This window comes from Gossypium hirsutum, chromosome A05 (genome assembly GCF_007990345.1).
Source record: "Gossypium hirsutum isolate 1008001.06 chromosome A05, Gossypium_hirsutum_v2.1, whole genome shotgun sequence".
NCBI classification, from domain to species: Eukaryota; Viridiplantae; Streptophyta; class Magnoliopsida; order Malvales; family Malvaceae; genus Gossypium; species Gossypium hirsutum.
This window is the reverse complement of record NC_053428.1, coordinates 39,649,896-39,670,440: the sequence shown is the minus strand read 5'-3', so window position 1 is coordinate 39,670,440 and position 20,545 is coordinate 39,649,896. Positions and strand designations below refer to the sequence as shown.

The 20,545-nt window shown below is 31.5% G+C and overlaps 1 protein-coding gene and 1 long non-coding RNA gene across 3 annotated transcripts; one reads left to right on the top strand and one right to left on the bottom strand.

The window, feature by feature from the left end:
* Positions 1-2,144: 2,144 nt before the first annotated feature.
* On the top strand, positions 2,145-4,186 carry LOC107957395 (40S ribosomal protein S23). The gene is made up of 4 exons (XM_016892909.2): positions 2,145-2,460; positions 3,306-3,461; positions 3,571-3,697; positions 3,899-4,186. The coding sequence occupies exons 1-4, from the start codon at positions 2,456-2,458 to the stop codon at positions 4,037-4,039; spliced, it is 429 nt and encodes a 142-aa protein (XP_016748398.1). The 5' UTR covers positions 2,145-2,455; the 3' UTR covers positions 4,040-4,186.
* A 5,993-nt stretch (positions 4,187-10,179) lies between these two features.
* LOC107961200 (uncharacterized) lies at positions 10,180-13,122 on the bottom strand. Of its 2 annotated transcripts, XR_005926644.1 has the most exons (5): positions 12,851-13,122; positions 12,655-12,721; positions 11,592-11,659; positions 11,092-11,442; positions 10,180-10,327 (listed from the first exon to the last, which is right to left on the bottom strand). It is a non-coding gene; the product is annotated as an uncharacterized lncRNA (long non-coding RNA). The 2 variants fall into 2 exon arrangements; XR_005926643.1 differs by having other exon boundaries at positions 12,655-13,122.
* Positions 13,123-20,545: the final 7,423 nt, after the last annotated feature.

Genomic DNA, 20,545 nt, shown 5'->3' with positions numbered 1-20,545 from the left:
TCTAGCCTAGACAAGATTAAAGTGGTGGAAGCCGTCCCTGGCAACTAGACGGAAGAGACCATTGTGATGTTGTCACTAAGCCATGCTCAGATCAATCTCTCTTCACTCTTTGGGAAGAAAGGAGGATTAACAAGAACCGAGATAAGACTAGCCTTCTCAAGTTAAAGAAAGTGGATAGGTTTAAAGCTCAAAAGAAGAAAGCGAGATTAGAGAGGGTCAAACATGCCATTCAATTGGATAAATTGGCTTCGAAAGATTAATGTTATGAACCTCTAAGCTCTTGCTGGTCTTTGTACGTGGGCTTTGTTTTAGTGGCTTTTGACCCACATTTTTTGTTTGTGCTTATATATATATTTTTTTTGGTAAAAAGAAAAAACAGACAATAATAGACGGGTTGGTTTTTAATATTTTTTTGGGTCATAGGTGAAAAAATAAATTGGGATTCTTTTTAAAATAAATTATAAATTATAATACAATAAAATAAAAATATATACTAGTAATAAAATAAAAAATCGAGGCCTCTTTTTTTTTTCCTTCCTGCAATGAAGCGTTCATCAAAAAACTTAAAAGGTTGAAGACTTTTTATTCACATTAAAAGCTGAAGAAATTTTTTTGGGCCCTTACCAGCCTTAGGCGACCGCACTCCCAAACTATCCCCAGGGCTGAGCCTAATAACAAATTAGATTACAACAGAAATTCCATAAGCAAGATTACCACTTGTTAAAACAACAGGAGATATTGCTAATACTTCCTTAAGGATCTCCCTGAGAATTGCTAATACTTGTTAAAACCTTCAAATTGTGTCTTGTATCAAAAGCCAATTTGGCAATACAATCCACAACATTATTAAACTCCCTGAGAATGTGTTGAATAGCCCAAGGTCCTATGTTCTCCAAAAGATTGTGAATACGTCTAATTAAGGCAGAGTTCAAAACCAATGAGGAAGTTTCCTGTATAGCTTTGACTACCTCTAGACTATCCATTTGCATCATAACCCCAGCAAAGCTACTATCATGGATAAGAGACAACCCATCAAAAATGCCCTAAATTTCCACATCAAAGACCGGGCATTCTCTCAAAAATATGTTAAAATCCATTATCCATTCCTTATTCTCATTTCTTAAAAATCCCCCAATTGCAGCAGAACCCAAATCAATCTTAATTGCACCATCAGTACATAGCTATTACCATTTATCCGGCACTAAGGTTATTAACCTTGATACTTGTTTCCTGAACTAGTCACTTTGATGGAAAGTGGCAAATTGTTTGGCCGAGATATATGAAACCTTAACAATCTCAGTTGCACTCCATAAAGCTCCCCCAAAAAGGAAGAGTTTCCAAGGTCTCCATATAAGCAAACCAAATAAACTTGTTCAACTCACCTCACCAAAAGTTGAAGAAGAAGTGTGTAAATTAGACTCTAACCATTCATAAAAAAGCTCAAATGGTTCTCAACTGGAATGACTTGCAACCAAACTTCTCTAGCTCTTGAGCAGTCTCTGATAACGTGCAGAATATCTTCAAAATGATATCCGCACATGCCACTAGAAGTATCATGTCCTATACCCTGTTTAGCTCGCTCCATATTGATGAGAAGGCGCTGCTTTAATACAAGCCAGATAAAAAATCTAAATCTATATTATTTAATCTCTGTTTTTGTGTTCAAAATCTTGTTAACCAATTGAAATGGAGCACTTTTGTGTAAAAGGGTTATGTGTATTTACTCAACTATTTAAAACTTGGTTTGGAATCTCTAATTTTTCTTTTGAAGAAATGGATCCTTCACTTCTAATTTGACAAAAAAATGACATTGATGTTATTCCTCATATTACCAAATTTCTATATTATTGATAAATTTCCATTATTGGTTCAAAAGAAAGTGGTTGAATAAAAAAGTAATATGAAAATATCTAAACCAAATGTTCCCTAATTTCTTTTAAAAAAATATTTATTTATCCCTTTTGAGTCAATAATTATTTTTTTATAAATTTAACTTATTTTTTTTATATACTCCCAATTTAAAAAAAATTGTATGAAAATGAAAAGTAAATGCAATATTAGAAACTATAGCTGCATGAATAAAAAATTAAATTTTTTTTATTATTTGATACTATAAAAAAAGAACTAATTACTTAACTCAAACTAAGGTAACTATTAAATTAAGCCAAAGAGAGAAATCAAAGCTCTGGTTGGGGATAGACCGACGTTGGACAGTCTAGTCACCATATCGGACACGTGTAAGCAACAAGCCCTCCTCAAAGCCTACTTCAAATCTCAACCGTTGATCTAACAAATCCATAAAAACCATCCAAAACCCTAAAATTTATCTCTATAAATGCAATTCAATTGTGGCTATTAGGGTTTCCAATTTGCAACACTACCCGGCACTTCCTCTCTTCGTAATCTCTTACTTTAAGATTTCAGTCTCAGTAAAGCTTTTTCATCGCCAGCCAAAATGGGGTTAGTTTTCCTTTCTAAACTTTTTTTTCTTACAAAACGTTATTATTTGTTCGTTTCCATTTACTACTTGCATTTGAACTAGGATAGCTTTGTGAATCATTTTTGCGATCGCCGTTTGTTTATTCCAGTAAAGTAGTACTTAAGATTCGGTTTATATGATTAGATGATTTGTGGGTCAATGATTTCTTTTCCTATATGCTTCTGGGTGTTTTGGTTGGTGATGGAACTGTGGAACTTGTGGGTGAAACTGTCTTTATGTACCTGTTTGGTTGATCGGAAAACTGTGTAAGAAGGAATGGTCTGTGAAAAATTAGGGTCGTGTGTGGGGTTATGGCTGTTGGTCATTATTTTAAACTTGTTAAAAAATGATTGATGACCTTCTACATCAATGGGTATCTTTTAGATTTTATTTCTGTGATACTTCCTTATCTTGAAGATTGCTGTTGTTCTAGGGAAATTGCATTTTCGTTTTGGTGATTTGGGGTTGGTTCTGAGAAAATCTAGAACTTATACGAACCTTAGTGATTGGTTCTGGTTTTTGTTCATAAGTTGGAAAATCGCAATTATTCTAATCGAACTAAATTTTATACTTTTTTAAATATTTCGTAGTATTTAATTGTCTACAATATAGAAAATAAATATTTTATTTCTAAATTGGTGAAAAAGAACTTCAAAATGCTATAGAGAAAGAAGAGATAATTTAAATTAATAAACCAATGGACTGAAGTGTGGATATCTGGTTGGATCAGTTCAGTTATATATGGTATTTGGTTTGGTAATCCATCTTAGGGTGGTTTATGTTGTATTTTATGGAAATATGCTGAAAAAATTGAAGTTTTGTGCAGGAAGACTCGTGGAATGGGAGCTGGTCGTAAGCTGAGAACCCACCGTAGAAGGCAGAGGTGGGCCGACAAGTCATATAAGAAGTCAAATCTCGGAAATGAATGGAAGAAACCTTTTGCTGGATCATCACATGCCAAGGGCATAGTTCTTGAGAAAATGTAAGAACTATATTTTGCATCTTTATAATGTTTTTTAAGGGTATTTATGTTAGCAGATTGTGCTTGAATTAGATTCTGAACTTTACCATTTGGTAACTGTCTTTTGCAGTGGCATTGAAGCTAAGCAGCCTAATTCTGCTATCCGAAAATGTGCTCGTGTTCAGTTGATCAAGAATGGAAAGAAAATTGCTGCCTTTGTACCCAATGACGGTTGCTTAAACTACATTGAGGAAAATGTAAGTTAATAGTGTTATATTCACATTTTGAGTTGAATGTCATTGGTTCATGTTTATCGTTTCTTGGTTGTCATCATGTTGTGTTCACCAGCACGATTTCTTTATTTGACAACATTGTGCAAAGCTTGTCCTAGGATGACAGGGTTTTGATTTTCGGTGTTGAGTAATCTAACTGCGATGTATGGTTTTGATTTGGTGCAGGATGAGGTATTGATTGCTGGATTTGGACGAAAGGGGCATGCTGTGGGAGATATTCCCGGAGTTCGGTTCAAGGTTGTTAAGGTTTCGGGTGTGTCTCTTCTAGCTCTTTTCAAAGAGAAGAAGGAGAAGCCAAGGTCTTAAAAGAATTTAACTTTTAATGGTTCACTTAATCTTTGTTATTTATAAAAAACCTAGTGTTTGGGATTTTGTAATGAAGGATTTTAGATATTCAACTCAAACTGTGTTCTGTTTTTGGTTTCAAATCTAATTTTGTTTGGTAGATTATTATATATGGTCTTATGAACCCATTTTGTTTGGTGTTATCATGTATGAACAGAATAGTACTTGCTGATTATGATAACAATGGTTCGATTTTTAAGTCTCACCCAATCGAATTTAATAGAATTCAAGATCACTGATTTCTTGAAATTTCTTGGTTAACCTATAATTTAAATTTTAGATTTCATGTAAAATGAATTATCAAAGAAAATCATTTTCTAAAGAAAAAGATAAAATTAGGATTTTGTAAGTTTTTGTTCACTGTTTTTATTGTCAAAGAAATAGAAATGGGAAGTTAAGCTTTCATAGTAAAAAAGGGAAATCTCTCCTCATTGTCAATGAAAACAATTTTTTATATTTTAATTTTATATTTTTTATGATTTAATCCTTGAAGTCTAAATTTTATTAGTCCTTGATTTTTGAACAGTTAAACTTTCATGTTCTATTTTTCAAAATTGTAAATTCTCAAGTAATGTTAATTAACTCTAAAACTTAAGTTCTAAAATTTTTACAATTTAATTCCTATAGTTTCAAACTTTACTATTTTATGCTCTGCCTTCTAAATTTTCATATTTTATCATTATATAATTTAGTTATTACATTAATGTTTTAGATTTTACTACTAAAATTTTTAGAATTCAAAAATTTACAAATTTTACTATTTAGTCCTTACTTCAATTGTTATTAAATTAAATCATTTTTCAACTTACTCATTCAAATAGACCTGATCATGGGTCAAGCCACCTGGCCCGGCCTAAAGGTCCATCGGAAATGTGGGAGGGTTTGGGCAAAAATATAGACTCGACAAATGGGTTTGGACAAAAAAAATAAGGCATGTTTAAAAAACGGGTCGGGCCTTGGGTAAGACATTTTCGGCTTGGGCCAGCCTGGCTTAGCTCGAATTCACTAAAGGACAAAAAAAAATCTACTCTTTTTTTTTGAATGTTATTTTCCTGTTGTTTTCTTCCTATTTTGCTACCATTTTGTTGTTATTGTTTGAATATTGCATAAAACTTATTTTATTGTTAATTTTGTTATTATTTTAAAGCCATTTATTAATTTTGTTATTATTTTAGAGGCATTTGCTTGTTAAGCTGCATTTATTTTAGTGTTATTTAAGTCTACATATTTTTTAAAATTTATTTTCAATTTGATGGGAAATATTTATTTTAATGTTTTTAGTTTTTTTTGATGTATTATATATATTTAAAAGTTATATAAAAATAATATAAAAAATTAATATGGGTGGGCTGGGTTGGGCCCCGATTTTAGCATTTTTATTCGGGTCAAGCTTGGGCAAAATTTTAGGCCCATTTTTCGGGTCAGGCTCGAGCCTAGTAAATGGGCCTGAATTTTTAGTTTGACTCGGCCTGGCCCATGAGCACCTCTAATTGAGAGCTGTGATTGATAGGAATTTTGATAATAACCTTGTTGACAAGAAATCTGTTCATTAATCTTTTAGTTGAATTATTATAATGTTGATTCGGTAAGCTTTACCGTTCAATCGACGAACTTACTAAGCTTTATGAAAGCTTGCTTGTATTATTTGTTTTGTTTCTTGTAGATATGTTTTATGGATCGGGAGATCGGATCAGCTCGAAGAATCATATTATTCGGGAATTTTTGGTAGACTTAGATTTTGGTTTGGTAAATGGCATGTAATAGGACTCTTTTTGGATATGATGCATAAGTACTTGGTTTGTGCAAATTATACCTTTAACTTGTGTTTTTGTGCTTGGATAACCTATGTAGGTATGCATGTTTAACTTAGGTATAATTTGTTGATCAAGAATGAACTACAATGACACTATGATGACTAATGATATGAAATGATATAGATGTAAGATTTTGATGCGTTGTGCTTTATATATGAAAAGATGGAAGTGAATTGTAATGAAATATTGAGGTGTCTATGATGACATATTGGTTAGGCTTAGGATTGATTATATTATATGAGTAGATTGATATTGAAGGTGTCAAATGACCTATTTGATTGTATGTTTGAGTATGTTTAGGTATGTGTGCATATAGGAGAATAAAATAGCATGTTTTGGGTTAATTTTGGATACACAGCCTAAGACACGGGCTATCACACGGCCGTGTGTCACACACAGGCATGTGCCCTAAGCGTGTTTAAGTGTAGCATCCACACGGTCTGAGGCACAACTGTGTGAGGGTATTTCGATTGTTACACAGGCTAACACACGGCCCGCGACACGACCATGTGGGTTCATTTCAAATGACACACGGTCTGGGATACGGTTGGCCACACGACCATGTCCCTGCACCACACGGCTTGGGTAGTGCCTCACGACAGTGTGACCCCTGTTTTGAATTTTTTTAAAAACTTTTCCTGAATATTCTAATTTGTTTCGATTTGATCCTTGAATGTTTGTAACTTATTTTTAGGGTTTTAAAGGCTCGATTTAAGACTCGTAAATGTTTGATTTATTTCATGTTGAATCTTATCTGAATTTATGGAATTATTTTTATGATTGGATGCTAATTGAAGTGAAATGTTCCGACTTGTACGGCAACACTTCGTAACCATATTCTGATAACAGAACAGGATATTGGTGTTACATAATATATTTAAAAACATATAATTATTCATTTAATTTTAAAACTATTCAAGTAATATTGTTTGAGTAGTTATAATTCTTTTTCAAAATCAAATGATGTTTTTTACCAATAATCAAAAGATTTATCTTTTAATTAATTACACCCATTCATTTATAGTTATTGGAACACTATAAATATTTGAAAATGTTCCAACAGAAAGTTCCTTTAGTTATTGAATTTAGCTTGTGTGTTGTTTTGAAGTGGTAGTTGGATAGGAGCTATAGACCGTGGACGCTGCGGAGTCTATGCATTGGTATTGATTGTGGTATTAATCAGTTGTTGCGTGTACAATTCATAATTATACTTCGGCATGCCAATTGTATGGATAATGCTCTGGCAAAAACAAGTATAGGGAAATATTTGCTATTTAAAGCCCGATGGTGTTTTTCGAGATTGATTGAGTTGTAGTTGATTGCTTCATGTCGAGCTGTTCTTTAAAGTGTAAAGGTACTATGGATGTTTTATAATCTTGTTGTCTTTGAAAGAGGTTGGATTTCTCCAATTTCCTTCTATTTTTCTTATCTTTATATTGACTAAGGAAAAAAAAACATCTACATCCACTTCTTTAACTTGTAATCAATGTTCTAAAATAGCTCTATGGGAAATTGTATGTCAAGAAAGGCGAGAACGACGTATGCCAAACAGAAGCAGTTGTCGTTGCTATCGATAGCCACTTTGCAGATAGTAAAAGATCGGCCTTATCAAAAGAGAAATAGGAAGCTACCAGGAGGTACTATCAGGCATTTTGACAATAACGACCCCCCTCTATAGTTGTTTGATGGCTGGTTGGTTGGCTGAAGAGCGTCATGTGCCGTCAAGCAGGCTCTACAAGGTAAAACCTTTGATAGTCTAAACATCTACACATACAAAGATATTTGAAATAAGCTTCCATATATACATCCATATAGATCTTTTAGTTTTATTTTGTCAAGCAAATGATATTTCTATGTTCTTTGGATTCTTAAAAATATAACATCTCAACTGAAAAATACTTAGAAAATAGGGAAAAACAACTAGTCTTCTATCATTTTTATCCTATTCTATGTGGTTGGACTCAAATTTTAATACTAAATTCTATCAAATTCATATAGATTGATAAAAAATTAAAAACATTACACCATGAATTAGAGATAAGAATAATGATCAGGAAATTGTTAAAAGAGATGATTAATAAAAAATTGTTCTTTTTTTTGGAAAAAAGGTATAATTTATTTTACCTGAATTAATCAAGGATGAATGAAAATGACGCCCATTTTTTCCCATGCACACAGTACTTCAGTTTTTGTGCGGTACTGATGCCCAGCTAGGTCATAATAATACTGCACCCATCATCGTCATCAACCATTTCTTATCAATGTAAATTTTTTATTATATATTTATTTACTGCAAAACATACAAAAGGGTTAGTTAATTATAGATAATTTAAGAAAAAAAAAGAAGAGAAAAGCAGCTATCCAAATTCTAGTCCATATACTACCTGTTGTCAAGGAGGCTTTAGTATTATCAGTAAAGTTCAAAGTTATGGGTCGTGTTTTACTATGTATAATTGTTATATGTGAGTTTATAGCTCTATCATACACAATTGTTAGGTGTGGGTTCTATCTAATTTGTTTGTGTTTTTTATTGGTTTGATTTTATTTGTAACTGTATGTGCATGTATTGTATTATATTTGTACTTATAAACTCTCAAGAAAAAGAAGATACCTCTAATTTGATCGTTGAAATCTTACTACCATTTCAATTGCTTGAAAAAATAAAACTAAAAGATCTATAAAATCTATATGCATGTATATATGGAAGCATATATCATATATCTTTGTATGTATTTATGTATAGATTATCAAAGGTTTTACCCTGTAGAGCCTACTTGACAGCAAAAGGTGCTCATCAGCCAAGCAAGCAGCGAACAACCAACTATAGTGGGGGGTCGTTGTTGTCAAAGTGCCTAACAGTACCTCTATGTAGCTTCCTATTTCTCTTTTGATGAGGCCGATCTTTTACTATCTCCAAAGTGGCCACCGATAGCGATAATAACTGCTTCGGTTCGGCATCCGCCGTTCTCGTCTTTCTTGATATACAATTTCCTAAAAAGCTATTTTAGAAAATTGATTACAAGTTAAAGAATTGGAAGTGGGTGTTAATTAAGTAGCACATATTTGGAGGGACTTAATAGAAAAAGAGTTTAAATTATTGGATTTAAATTGAAATTAACGAAGATATAAAAGAAAAACTTTGTAGCTCTTGTCCAAATACTGACATGTTATTATTGCTAATAAATCTAACTGGATTCTCATTGCCATTTGTGTAGAAATCTGAGTCAAATCCGAGTCAGCATGTATTATGTAACTGTTGTTTTGAAATTAATTTTTTAGAAACACTTGTCAAATATTTTTTTAAGGTTAATTACCAAAAAACATTAAGTATTTTTTTAAAGTTGATAGGATTAACTATTTAAATTAATTTATAACATTATAGAAGTCAAGGGATTAAATTATGTCGAAAATTAAAGTATGTAAATTAAATTTTAAGTTTCAAAATAGTTTAGGAGTTAAATTTGAAATTAATCATTGTTAAAAAGAGTAAGACAAACCTAAAAGAAAGGGGAAACCACTTATTAATCTATAAAATTATTAGAGTATTCAAATTATATATAAGTATATAATATTTTAATTAAAAAGTTGATAATATTAATCATTGAGATTAATTAATGACATCTTATAAATTAGGATCAAATTATGTTAGAAATTAAATAATAAATATTGAATTTCAAAATTAAAATATATTAGAGGGAACAAAGCTAATATCTAATTATTTATAGTAAAAGAAAAAAGTAAAGTGAGCTTCGAATGTGCCACGTGACAAAATTTTCCATTTCGATTTAGTATATAGATTAAATATAAAAGTGTGGTCCATCAAATATATGAAGAAAAATAGAACTTCAAAAATATATTTGCATTAAATATAAAACCAGGACTAAATGTTACGGTTGAATCTAGAGAAATTACATCAATATATTTGAAAAACCAATTTAAAATACAGCCTAGAAATCATGTAATAAAAAAATTAATCTTAAATTTTAGCTGACCTCATACGAGTTTTAGAAAATCTCAAGTTTGAAAACACTTATTTCACAACATAATCACTTAATCATTTATTTAGAAAAGCAGCATAAAATTTTGGGGTTAATATTTGAAAATCGTGATTTCTACAATTGAAAACGTATATTTTTTTTCGATTTTGCATATTCAAAAACTTACGTTGTTAACTTTCATAAAACCCAATTTAAATTCTTACAGTGGAAAAATCTTAGTTTGTTTAATTTTGAAAGCCCAACATTGATTGTTTGTCAACAGAAACCATGCAAGAAAACTTTAACTAAATAACAATACCCAAAACCAAAATTAAATCCGAAAAGTTAGTCCAGAAACCAAATGTCCAGAAACTTAATTCATAATAATTGAAACCATCTTAAGCGGGAAAACAAATCTGAGCTCCTGCATGCTGTCCACTTCTAAGATTGTCGATTACCTGAAAAGTCAAATACAGAAGGGTGAGATATAAAGCTCAGTGTAAAACCAAACTCAAACAGAGAACACGAACAACACCACAATCAAATCATAGAATCGAAGAGAATTTCATATCAATCAATTGAGCAAAACTAAGAATACATGCTTATGCCAATGCATTACTTTTCAGAAAACATAATGTAGATTTCGTAGAAACTTCTTACCCAACTCCGCTACACACCAAATAAAGTTTCCCAGAACTCGTTCATCCAATCACATCAACAGATAATTATGGTTAATGCCACCAGAGTTGCAATTAAAATTGCCAGATTTGATATGTGGTAAAACCACTATATTACAACCAAGATGCAAACAGAAATATGGATAAATCACCAGATAATGCAGATGATTAAACTGCGAGAACTTCCTCCTTTAGACATTATCCCAAACCCCATGTAATGAGACATGGCATGCATATATTGAATCAGAATGAAAAGCATGTAGAACATGCAATTATACAATAACAAAAGTTAGAAGGCATGAAACTCCACGCTTCACAAAGAAGATGTCACATTCTCAACCAATGCAAATTAGATTTGCCATAACGTCACATGCGTAGTCATATAGAAAATTCAGAGGCATAGAATTTAACATGTTCATACATCATATGCTCAAACACAACATAACAAAATGGAAAAATGCCATCAGAGTTGACAAAACACAGATCGCATATACATAATTCACATACCTTGAACACATCATATACATAAGCATGTTAACATATACCTCATTTTCAAGTCTTATTAAGCAGATCAGACCCTACGAAGAATCTAATTATGAATCACAGATCAAAATAGCCCTAAGTGACAATTTTTCCAGAAAATGGGCCCACACACCCAACTGGCCTAGCTCGTATAGCCCACATAGCCTAACACACGCTCGTGTGGCCCACACGGCCCAAATATCCCAGCTCGTGTGGGCCACATGGTCCAACACAGCCTATCACTTGGTCTACCACATTGTCGTATGACTCCGATTGTGAGTTTGTTGATTTTATGTTGATAGCCATTTTTATAAGTTTGAGTCACACACTTGGTCGAATTTCGATGTTGATTCAAGAATTGAGTATTCCATTACCTAAAGACATCATTCAATTAACAAATTAGCCCATGGAAGAGAATCAATTAAGAGGATATGGTCTTTGATTTTCCTAAAATACTAATCAAACCAAAATACGAGAAACTCAAATAGCCACAACAACCCCAAATTGGCATTAAAACACTTACCTTAGAATGAAATCAGCACCCTCACAAGTCTTAATTTTCTGAAGGATTAATCACCTCGCGATCTCCACCTAAAAAATCCACACAATCAAAGATACGAAACATAACTACACATAAATCCCTAGTTAGCAAAAGGTAACAGAAATCCCCGAAAGCTAAAAAGATTAAATTATACTTATGCAAAAATTGAGATGTAAATGATAGAATAACAACACCCACTATCGAATTTTGAATAGCTCAGTAAATAACAATGAAGAAGAAAAAAGAAGATTAGAAAAGGAAAAGAAAGAAGAACAGAAAAGAAAAATTGGACAACTTTATTGGACTAACGTGAAACAATAAAAGAAAGAGAGTGTGTGAAGGGAGGGAGGTGGGGTAATGTGAAACAAGTGGGAGAAAAATAAGGAAAATAAATCTTTTAATTAAATTTTAAAAAACTTAAAATTTGATTAGTTATCCTATCAAATTTTCCCCAAAGCTTAAAAAGCTAAAATAATTTTAATTTTGCACACATAATGATTTGAACACATAATCTTTAAATTAGTTAAAGCCTTACTACTGAACCAACAAACTCATTCTTATCATTTATTAAGTAAAAATAATATATAAGTCAGATGTTCAAAGATAAGGGTTGGAACAAAAATAACAAAAATTCAAGGGAAAGATTAGAACCCAAAAATTCTCACACACAAGTACAACACTTAACCACTGAAACAGGTCACTTCACTTTACAAAATTTTCACAACCTAAGGGTCCGTTTGGAAGCCAGGAAAACATTTTCCGAAAAATATTTACAAGTTCAATTACGAGGGCACAAGTGTTTGGGTGATATGATAAGTCGATAACAGTCGCAAAACATATGCAATCTTGCCCAAGGTAGTTGAAAGTTGGCATGTCTGGTTGTGTGGCCATTATCGATGATGTCAAATCAGCAGGATAGAATAAAAAATGTCAAGGATGCATTTGCAATAAGTCAAGTATTAACAGGGGCTATCAAAAAGGGGCACCTCTATGCTCAAAAATCTGCCATTGAATACAACCTAGATGAATGAAATCAGTCCCTTACCTTAAAGGAGAGAGTTGACGACAACCTCAATTTGCTGGAAGAGAGTTCCGCGCCACAAGTGCTTCACCTAGCGAAACACATTAAGAAATTTGACTAACATCCACTACCAAACTCAACAATTCCCTTACCTTTCAGGCGACAGAAAAAGAAGTGAAACAACAAATAACACTACCCAAAAGGAAAACAATCCACTTACCCCGAGAAACACATAAATTACGAACTACAATTACCAACTGCTAATAACAGAAGATCAGTGGAGCGATGACTCATGTCAGAATAATAGCCCAAAGATGAGGGGTCGACAAAGACGAAAAGAAACGAATAAAGAAAGATACAGAAGAAGAATGACAAATTTTGTAAAAATAATATCAAAAATCTTTTCTTTGACACTAAAGAATTAATCGTGAAATACAAACAAAATAAGTAAAAGATCGGTAAGTGGGAGAGAGGAACGTGAGAGTGGGAAGATGGTGGGATACTGAACGGTTGAGGCAGATTTTGTTTAGAGAAATTTTAGGATAATTAATTTTAAAAAAAACTACCCATTACCCTTACCAGTTAAGTACCATATGTAAATTGGTCACCGATAGCGGCAACAACTGCTTTGACTTTGCATCCGTCGTTCTCGTCTTTCTTGATATACAATTTCTCAAAAATAGCTAAAAAGCTATTTTAGAACATTGATTACAAGTTAAAGAAGTGGAAGTGGATGTTAATTAAGGAGTAGCACATATTTAGATAGGTTTAATAAAAAAAGAGTTTAAATTATTGGATTTAAATTGAAAGTAACCAAGATATTAAAAAACTTTGTAGTTCTAGTCTAAATACAGGCATATTATTATTGTTAATATACATCTAATAAATCTAAATGGATTCTTGATGATCGATATCGACTTCCGAATCCACTTCAAGATAGCTTGAGCAATTGATTCATACGACCGAATATTGAATTCAATACCAGTTGACTCCGTTGAAGCTTCTAGGTCATCTTTCAAATAAAACACGACATCAGCGGCAATTCTTCTTCTTTCCATAAGCAATGCAAAGGATATTCTCCTCTAATGATTTAAACATTATTCAAATCTTAAATATTGAGAGGAATTTAGATTTGACCCTTAAACAGATTAATTCAAATAATAATAAGCTTCTATCTAAGAGAATTAGCAGATATTACTTAACTGTGCAATTTAAAGATAAGTTTATTATAAATTTATTTTCCATAAGTTGATGTAGAACTACAGAAGTATAGATGACAACCAAGAAGTTAAACAAAAAAGTACATCATTGTGCTCCCAATTCTAATATAAAAGATCAAACTTCTTCCTAAAATTTACAATTGCTTAACTACTGCTTCAGAAAATTTCTTCAACCCTACAAATTAAAAACATTACACCATGAATTAGAGATAAAAATAACGATCAGAAAAATATTAAAAGAGATGCTTAATAAAAGATGTTCATTTTTTTAGAAAAAAATGTAATTTATTTTACCTGAATATTAATCAAGGATGAATGAAGATCACGTCTGTTTTTCCCATGCACACAACACTTTAGTTTTTGTGCGATATTGATGCCCAACTAGGTCATAATAATACTGCACCCATCATCATCATCAACCATTTCTTATTAATGTAAAATTTTCATTATATATTTATTTACTGCAAAACATACAAAATAGTGTATCTTCAATAACAACAATCTAGACAAATTCTGCACAAGTCATATGCACAAGGTAGGGGACAAACCCACACATCACACATGTAGATGGTGGGACTGAAACCGAAGCCTTCAAGGCCTAGGGCCACAACCTTTTACAACAATGCCAAGGCAACCAATGCCTTATTGATAGTACTAGTGTGTCTTAATTTATTATTTTAGATTTATCTGTATTTTCAAGTATTTTTCAAACATATATATTTGTAGTTTAATTTTTTTAATAAAATACGCATCATAGATGCAAATATATCTCAATTACATAATATAAATACATATACACGCATATAAATTTTAAAATTTTTAAGTTCAATAACTTACTTTAACAAATATATTTTTAATAGAATTATAAAAAAATAATTAAAGAAAAATAAAAAAATTGACATAAAATATTAAAATTTTGTATCAATCTATATGAATTTGATAGAATTTAGTATTAAAATTTGAATCCAACCACATAAAATAAGATAAAAATGATAGAAGACTAGTTGTTTTTCCCCCATTTTCTATGTATTTTTAAGTTGAGATGTTGTATTTTAACAATCAAAACAACATAGAAATATCATTTGCTTAACAAAATAAAACTAAAAGATCTATAAAATTTATGTGCATGTATATATGGAATCATATATGTTTGTATGTATATATGTATGCGTTATCAAAGGTTTTACCCTGTAGAGCTTGCCTGACGGCACACGACGCTCTTCAACCAACCAACCATCCAACAACCAACTATAACGGGGGTCGTTATTGTCAAAATACCTAACAGTGCATCCTGGTAGCTTCCTGTTGCTCTTTTGATGAGGCCGATTTTTTACATTTTGCAAAGTGATTATCGATAGCGGTGACAATTGCTTCGGTTTGGCATCCGCCGTTGTTGCATTCCTTCTTGAGCTTGACTCACCACTTGAAGTCATGACCACTAAAATGCTAATGCTAAAATGTTTATGGATGTGTTGTTGCCTAGTGTTTTTTTTTTGCACTATTTATAGGCCTTTAGAGGGTTGGTGTGCTTCTCTTTCTTTAGAATTTTGCAGTTTTTGCTCTTAATTTTCCTCTTGTTTATAAATTAGTCCTAGTAGGTTGTTTCATTTCTTTTATTTAAGCTATTATTCAATTTGGTTGAGGAAGCATAGTTTTTTATTGATATACCCTTATCTCAATTTGGACGTGCAACGTGCATGCATGAATAAAATTACGTACGTTGCATAAAATTGTGTACCACGTGTTTTTTTTAACTTTAAAATTTGCACACGGTTTTTTTTTAACTTTTGGTTTTTAACTTAAGCATTGGAAAGATAAAAATATAGATTAAACAATTGCATTATGAATTAATTTTTTTTTTGTTTAAAAAGACAAGGACAAACTATTACATAGCAATTAATCTAATAGTAGATAAACCGTTAAAATCTTTATGCAATGTATTCAGAGCAATTAGTCTAGTAGTAGATGAATTAATTTTTAAGTAAATGAATCATTATATGTTTCGTGATGTGTTATCAATATAGAAATCTATACACTTAAATTGTATAATAGTTGTATTTTTTTTTAAATCTTAATAAAGTTCCCATAAAAATGAGTAGTTCTTGTAGAATTTCCCAAAAAGCTATTTTAGAACATGGACAATAAGTTAAAAAATGTGGAAGTGGATGTTAATTAAGGAGTAGCACATATTTGGAGGGACTTAATAGAAAAAAGAGTTTAAATTATTGGATTTAAACTGAAATTAACCAAGATATTAAAAAACTTTATAGTTCTTGTCCAAATATGGACATATTATTATTGCTGATATATATCTAATAAATCTAAATGGATTCTCATTGCCATTTGTGTAGATATCCGAGTCAACAAAAGTAAAATTTACAATTTTTAGTTAGAAGTGATTAAAAGCTTTTTGTTTAAAACAATAAACATGGAACCATTTATGGTATATGCACACCTTTTTAAGGTAACAATTTAAAAGTATTTATTGGCAAAAAAATATTTAGCAATTAATTGACTCTGAGCTGGCATTGACCATGGGTGAATCCATCTTTTTTTTTCTTTTTTTTTTAAATTTGGGTCACTATTTGTAAAATGTTACCTTTTCTTACCCATTTCTTTCTTTAATTGTCACTATGGTTTTTTTCTAAGATGAATTTTCCCATACATGTCCAAAATTATTTTAAGCTTGATTTAAAAAAAAATAAACATTCAAATGAGTATAAAATTATAAAATTTTTATATGATATTTATTTAATTTGATAATCATATTTGATAATCTATTAATATATATATGCATATATTTTTCCATTCTCAATGAGCAAATTTATTTTCCTTTTAGTCATACATAAAATGTTATCGAATAAGTCATTTTTATCACAAATTAACAATTTCTTCTCAAAATCTTGAATAAGATGACAAACCCAATTGTTCAATATATCAAAATTGTAAGAATTTTACACTCAGAACAAAAACAACATTTTATTTAAAAATTTAATAAAAATTGAGTTTTCAACACTAATTAAAGGATGAGTAATTTTGCAAATCATCAACAAAATGATGATAATTTGGATCAGAAAGCTAGATTTTAGTAATGTGATTGTTAGGAATCGACTCGATTAAGCAACGAACAAGAAAAAATAGCAGAAGAAATTGAGAAATTGAACACACAAATTTAACGTGAAAAAACTCCTCCGAAGAGGATAAAAAAATCACGGGCAAAGATAATTTTACTATAATGGCAAAAGAATGAAGAGTACAAAATATGGAGATAAAAACTAAACCCCGAAATCCCGAAAATAAAGAACCCTTAAAACGTAGACACAAAATTCTCTAAATGTGTTATGAGTTCTAATCTCCAAAAGAGTTAACTTTGACTCCGTAACAGACGAGGGATGTTCGATTTCACCAGTCACTGTAGAACCTTCCAGAATATAAAGACTGCCAGTTCTTTTACCTTTTAACAAAACGAGAGCTCCACGAGATACTTTAATGCCGCTCGACTAGATGTTGATTCTGCATCCTTTCAAGTTTAAAATACTCAAGGAAATGAGATTCTTTCGTAAATCAGGTACATACCTGACATATGAGAGTGTCCTAATCGTCCCATCGTGCATCCTAATTTTAACAGTACCAATACCAATTACCTTACTAGATGAATCGTTTCTCATACGCACAACTCCACCTTCAACCGAACTATATGTGGAGAACCATTCTCTATTGGGACACATGTGGAAAGAACATTTCGAATCTAAGATCCACTCGGACGTGAGCTTGGAGTTATCGCACGTTGACATTAACAAGAAATCATCACCGCTTTCATCCACCAAATTAGCACCAGCTACATCTTCCTCGTTACTCTTAGCAGTTTTTTTATTTCGCAGTTTATAACAATCTGCTTTGACGTGATCTAACTTTTTACAATAGCGACACCTTTTGTCTCGTTTCTTTGATACTACCAAAACGGAAACTTGCCTATCTGCCCTGCTATCCAAATGAAGCTCATTGTCAAGTTTGTCTCTACTCAACAAATGACCCTTCACATCTTCGAACGAGAGTTTGTCTCTACTATAAATCAGGGTTTCCCTAAAAGACTTGTATGAAGGGGGTAAAGAGCACAATAACAGCATAACTTGATCTTCATCATCAATATGAACCTCAACGTTCTTTAAATCATTTAAAAGAGTAATGAATTGACTGATGTGATCTCTAAGAAACTCACATTCGTTCATGCGAAACGTAAATAGATGTTGTTTCAACACTAAATGGTTAGCCAGAGACTTAGTCGCATAAAGAGTTTCTAACCTTTTCCACAAGGCAGATGAGATTTTCTCCATCAATACCTCCTGCAATACCATATTCGCGAGGCACAACTAGATTGCAGACAAAGCATTTTCATCAAGCTCTTCCCATTCTGTTTTATTTAGATTCTCAGGCTTTTTCCAGGTAACAACCTTTTTCAAATCGGATTGTACTAGAATTATCATCATTTGAACTTGCCACAGATTGAAATTTATCTCACCATCGAACTTCTCAATTTCAAACCTTGTTGCTGCCATATCTGAACGGGCTGATCTATGAAAATTGAACTTGCTCTGATACCACTTGTTAGGAATCGACCTGTAACACCCCCTCCCCATATCCGTCGCTGAAATAGAGTACGAAGTATTACCAAGGAGTACGAAACACTTACAGATAATTTAAATATATTTTCATAATAACTTGTCTCGATTTCATACTATTTCATATTTAAGCTTTACTCACCAAAGTATTTTGAAATACCATCTTTATGCAAATTGCACACATGAGGTACATAATTTCATAATTATGAATAAACATATTTATCAAACATTTTTCATATTCATATATCAATGTCTCATGTCTCCATATATCAATAACCGTCATTTTAATGAATTTCGAGTTCAATTTCATAATTATTTGTCTCGTGTTCAATTTATTCCATGTCGGAACTTTATTCATTAAAACATTTGAATTATCAATACATATGGACAGTACATTCAAGATGAACAATTATATAATCACAAATAAATTCATTCATCAACTAAGTTCTATACTCATGTCTTATCAACTTGTTCTCCCTTATATCACATAATTCTATGTAACACTTACTAAACTTTGTCAAATTAGTGAACGTCTTACGGAATTGGTCTACATCAATATGCACTGAATTTCACTAATAATCACTGATGCCATAGCATAGCTATGGCCTTTTCACTAGAATGCCATAGCTCAGCTATGGTCCTACCTATTCTTTTTCATTATGTCATGGTGAAACTACGGACTTATCCATCAATTCATCACTTTTTACTAAAATGCCATAGCCCCGCTATGGTCTTACATCTTATACACATATCACACCGATGCCATATCCCAGATATGGTCTTACACAAATGCATATATCACTCTGATGTCATATGCTAGATATGATCTTACACGAAAATCACTTGTGACTTGTAGCCGAAGCTACCACTATTCACTGATCAAGCAACCGAAGCTATCATTTTTCACTGATTAGGTAGCTGAAGCTACCAATTTTCATTGATCAGGTAGCTGAAGCTACCACTTTTCACTTGTCATTTGTCATTGATCAGATAAGTGTAACCGAAGCTATCACTTATCACTTTCACTTGTCCTTGATCACTTTCACTTGTCCTTGATTAGATAAGTGTAGCCGAAACTATCACTTATCACTTTCACTTGTTCTTGATCAGATAAATGTAGCCGAAACTATCACTTATCACTTGTTGCCATGGTCCAACCATGGTCTTTTCCGTCAATTCATCTTGTCACTGAACTAAAGTGCTCAATTTAATCATTTATTCAATTTTCATACTTCTACATTATTCACGATTTTATCATCAATACATATGAAATAACACATAATGAAATTCATAAAATTAACAAATGATCATTAAAATAAACTCACAAGTTCAATTTTTATATTATAATCATAATCATAATCTCATAATAAATATTCCAAATAAAATATTATATCATTTCTAATTCAACATTTATTGATTATAACAGGTCATGTGATCAATTTATACACAAGTCATTCATATATATATGTATATTTTTCTCCTCCTCATCTCCATTCACATCCTTAGTATAAATAACACACTTGTAAGTAACATTTTATCCATAATTTTCACTTTTTACTTATGTGAATATTCAGGCTATCCATCCATGTCATAGTCACTAAATTATTTTTATCTTGAGCTACAGAACTCCAAATTAAGATCCGCTAATTTTACCTGAAACTAGACTCATGTATCTTCTTACCATAAAATTTTTATAATTTTTGGTTTAACCAATAAGTATAGTTTATTCTTTAAAGTCACCCCTGTTCTGCTGTCTGACAGCTCCGACCCTTCTTCACTAAAAATTAATTATCTTCTCGTACAGGATTCGAATGATGTTCCTGTTTGTTTCTCTTGAAAATATACTTAATAAGGATTCTAAAAATATAAATTTAAGCTCATAATTATTTTTATTAATTTTTTTATAATTTTTTAAATTTAGAATAGGGGAACCCAAATTCATTCTGACCTTGTCTTACAAAATTTATTATATCTCATGATTTACAATTCCATTGCTTACACGTTTCTTTTATGAGAAACTAGACTTAATAAGCTTTAATTCTATATTTTTTTCATCTTCTAATTAGATTTCTACAA

Coding starts and splice junctions, on each gene's coding strand:
- LOC107957395 (XM_016892909.2), top strand. Junction 3,462..3,570: donor GGCATAGTTCTTGAGAAAAT/GTAAGAACTATA, acceptor TGTCTTTTGCAG/TGGCATTGAAGCTAAGCAGC. Junction 3,698..3,898: donor TAAACTACATTGAGGAAAAT/GTAAGTTAATAG, acceptor GATTTGGTGCAG/GATGAGGTATTGATTGCTGG.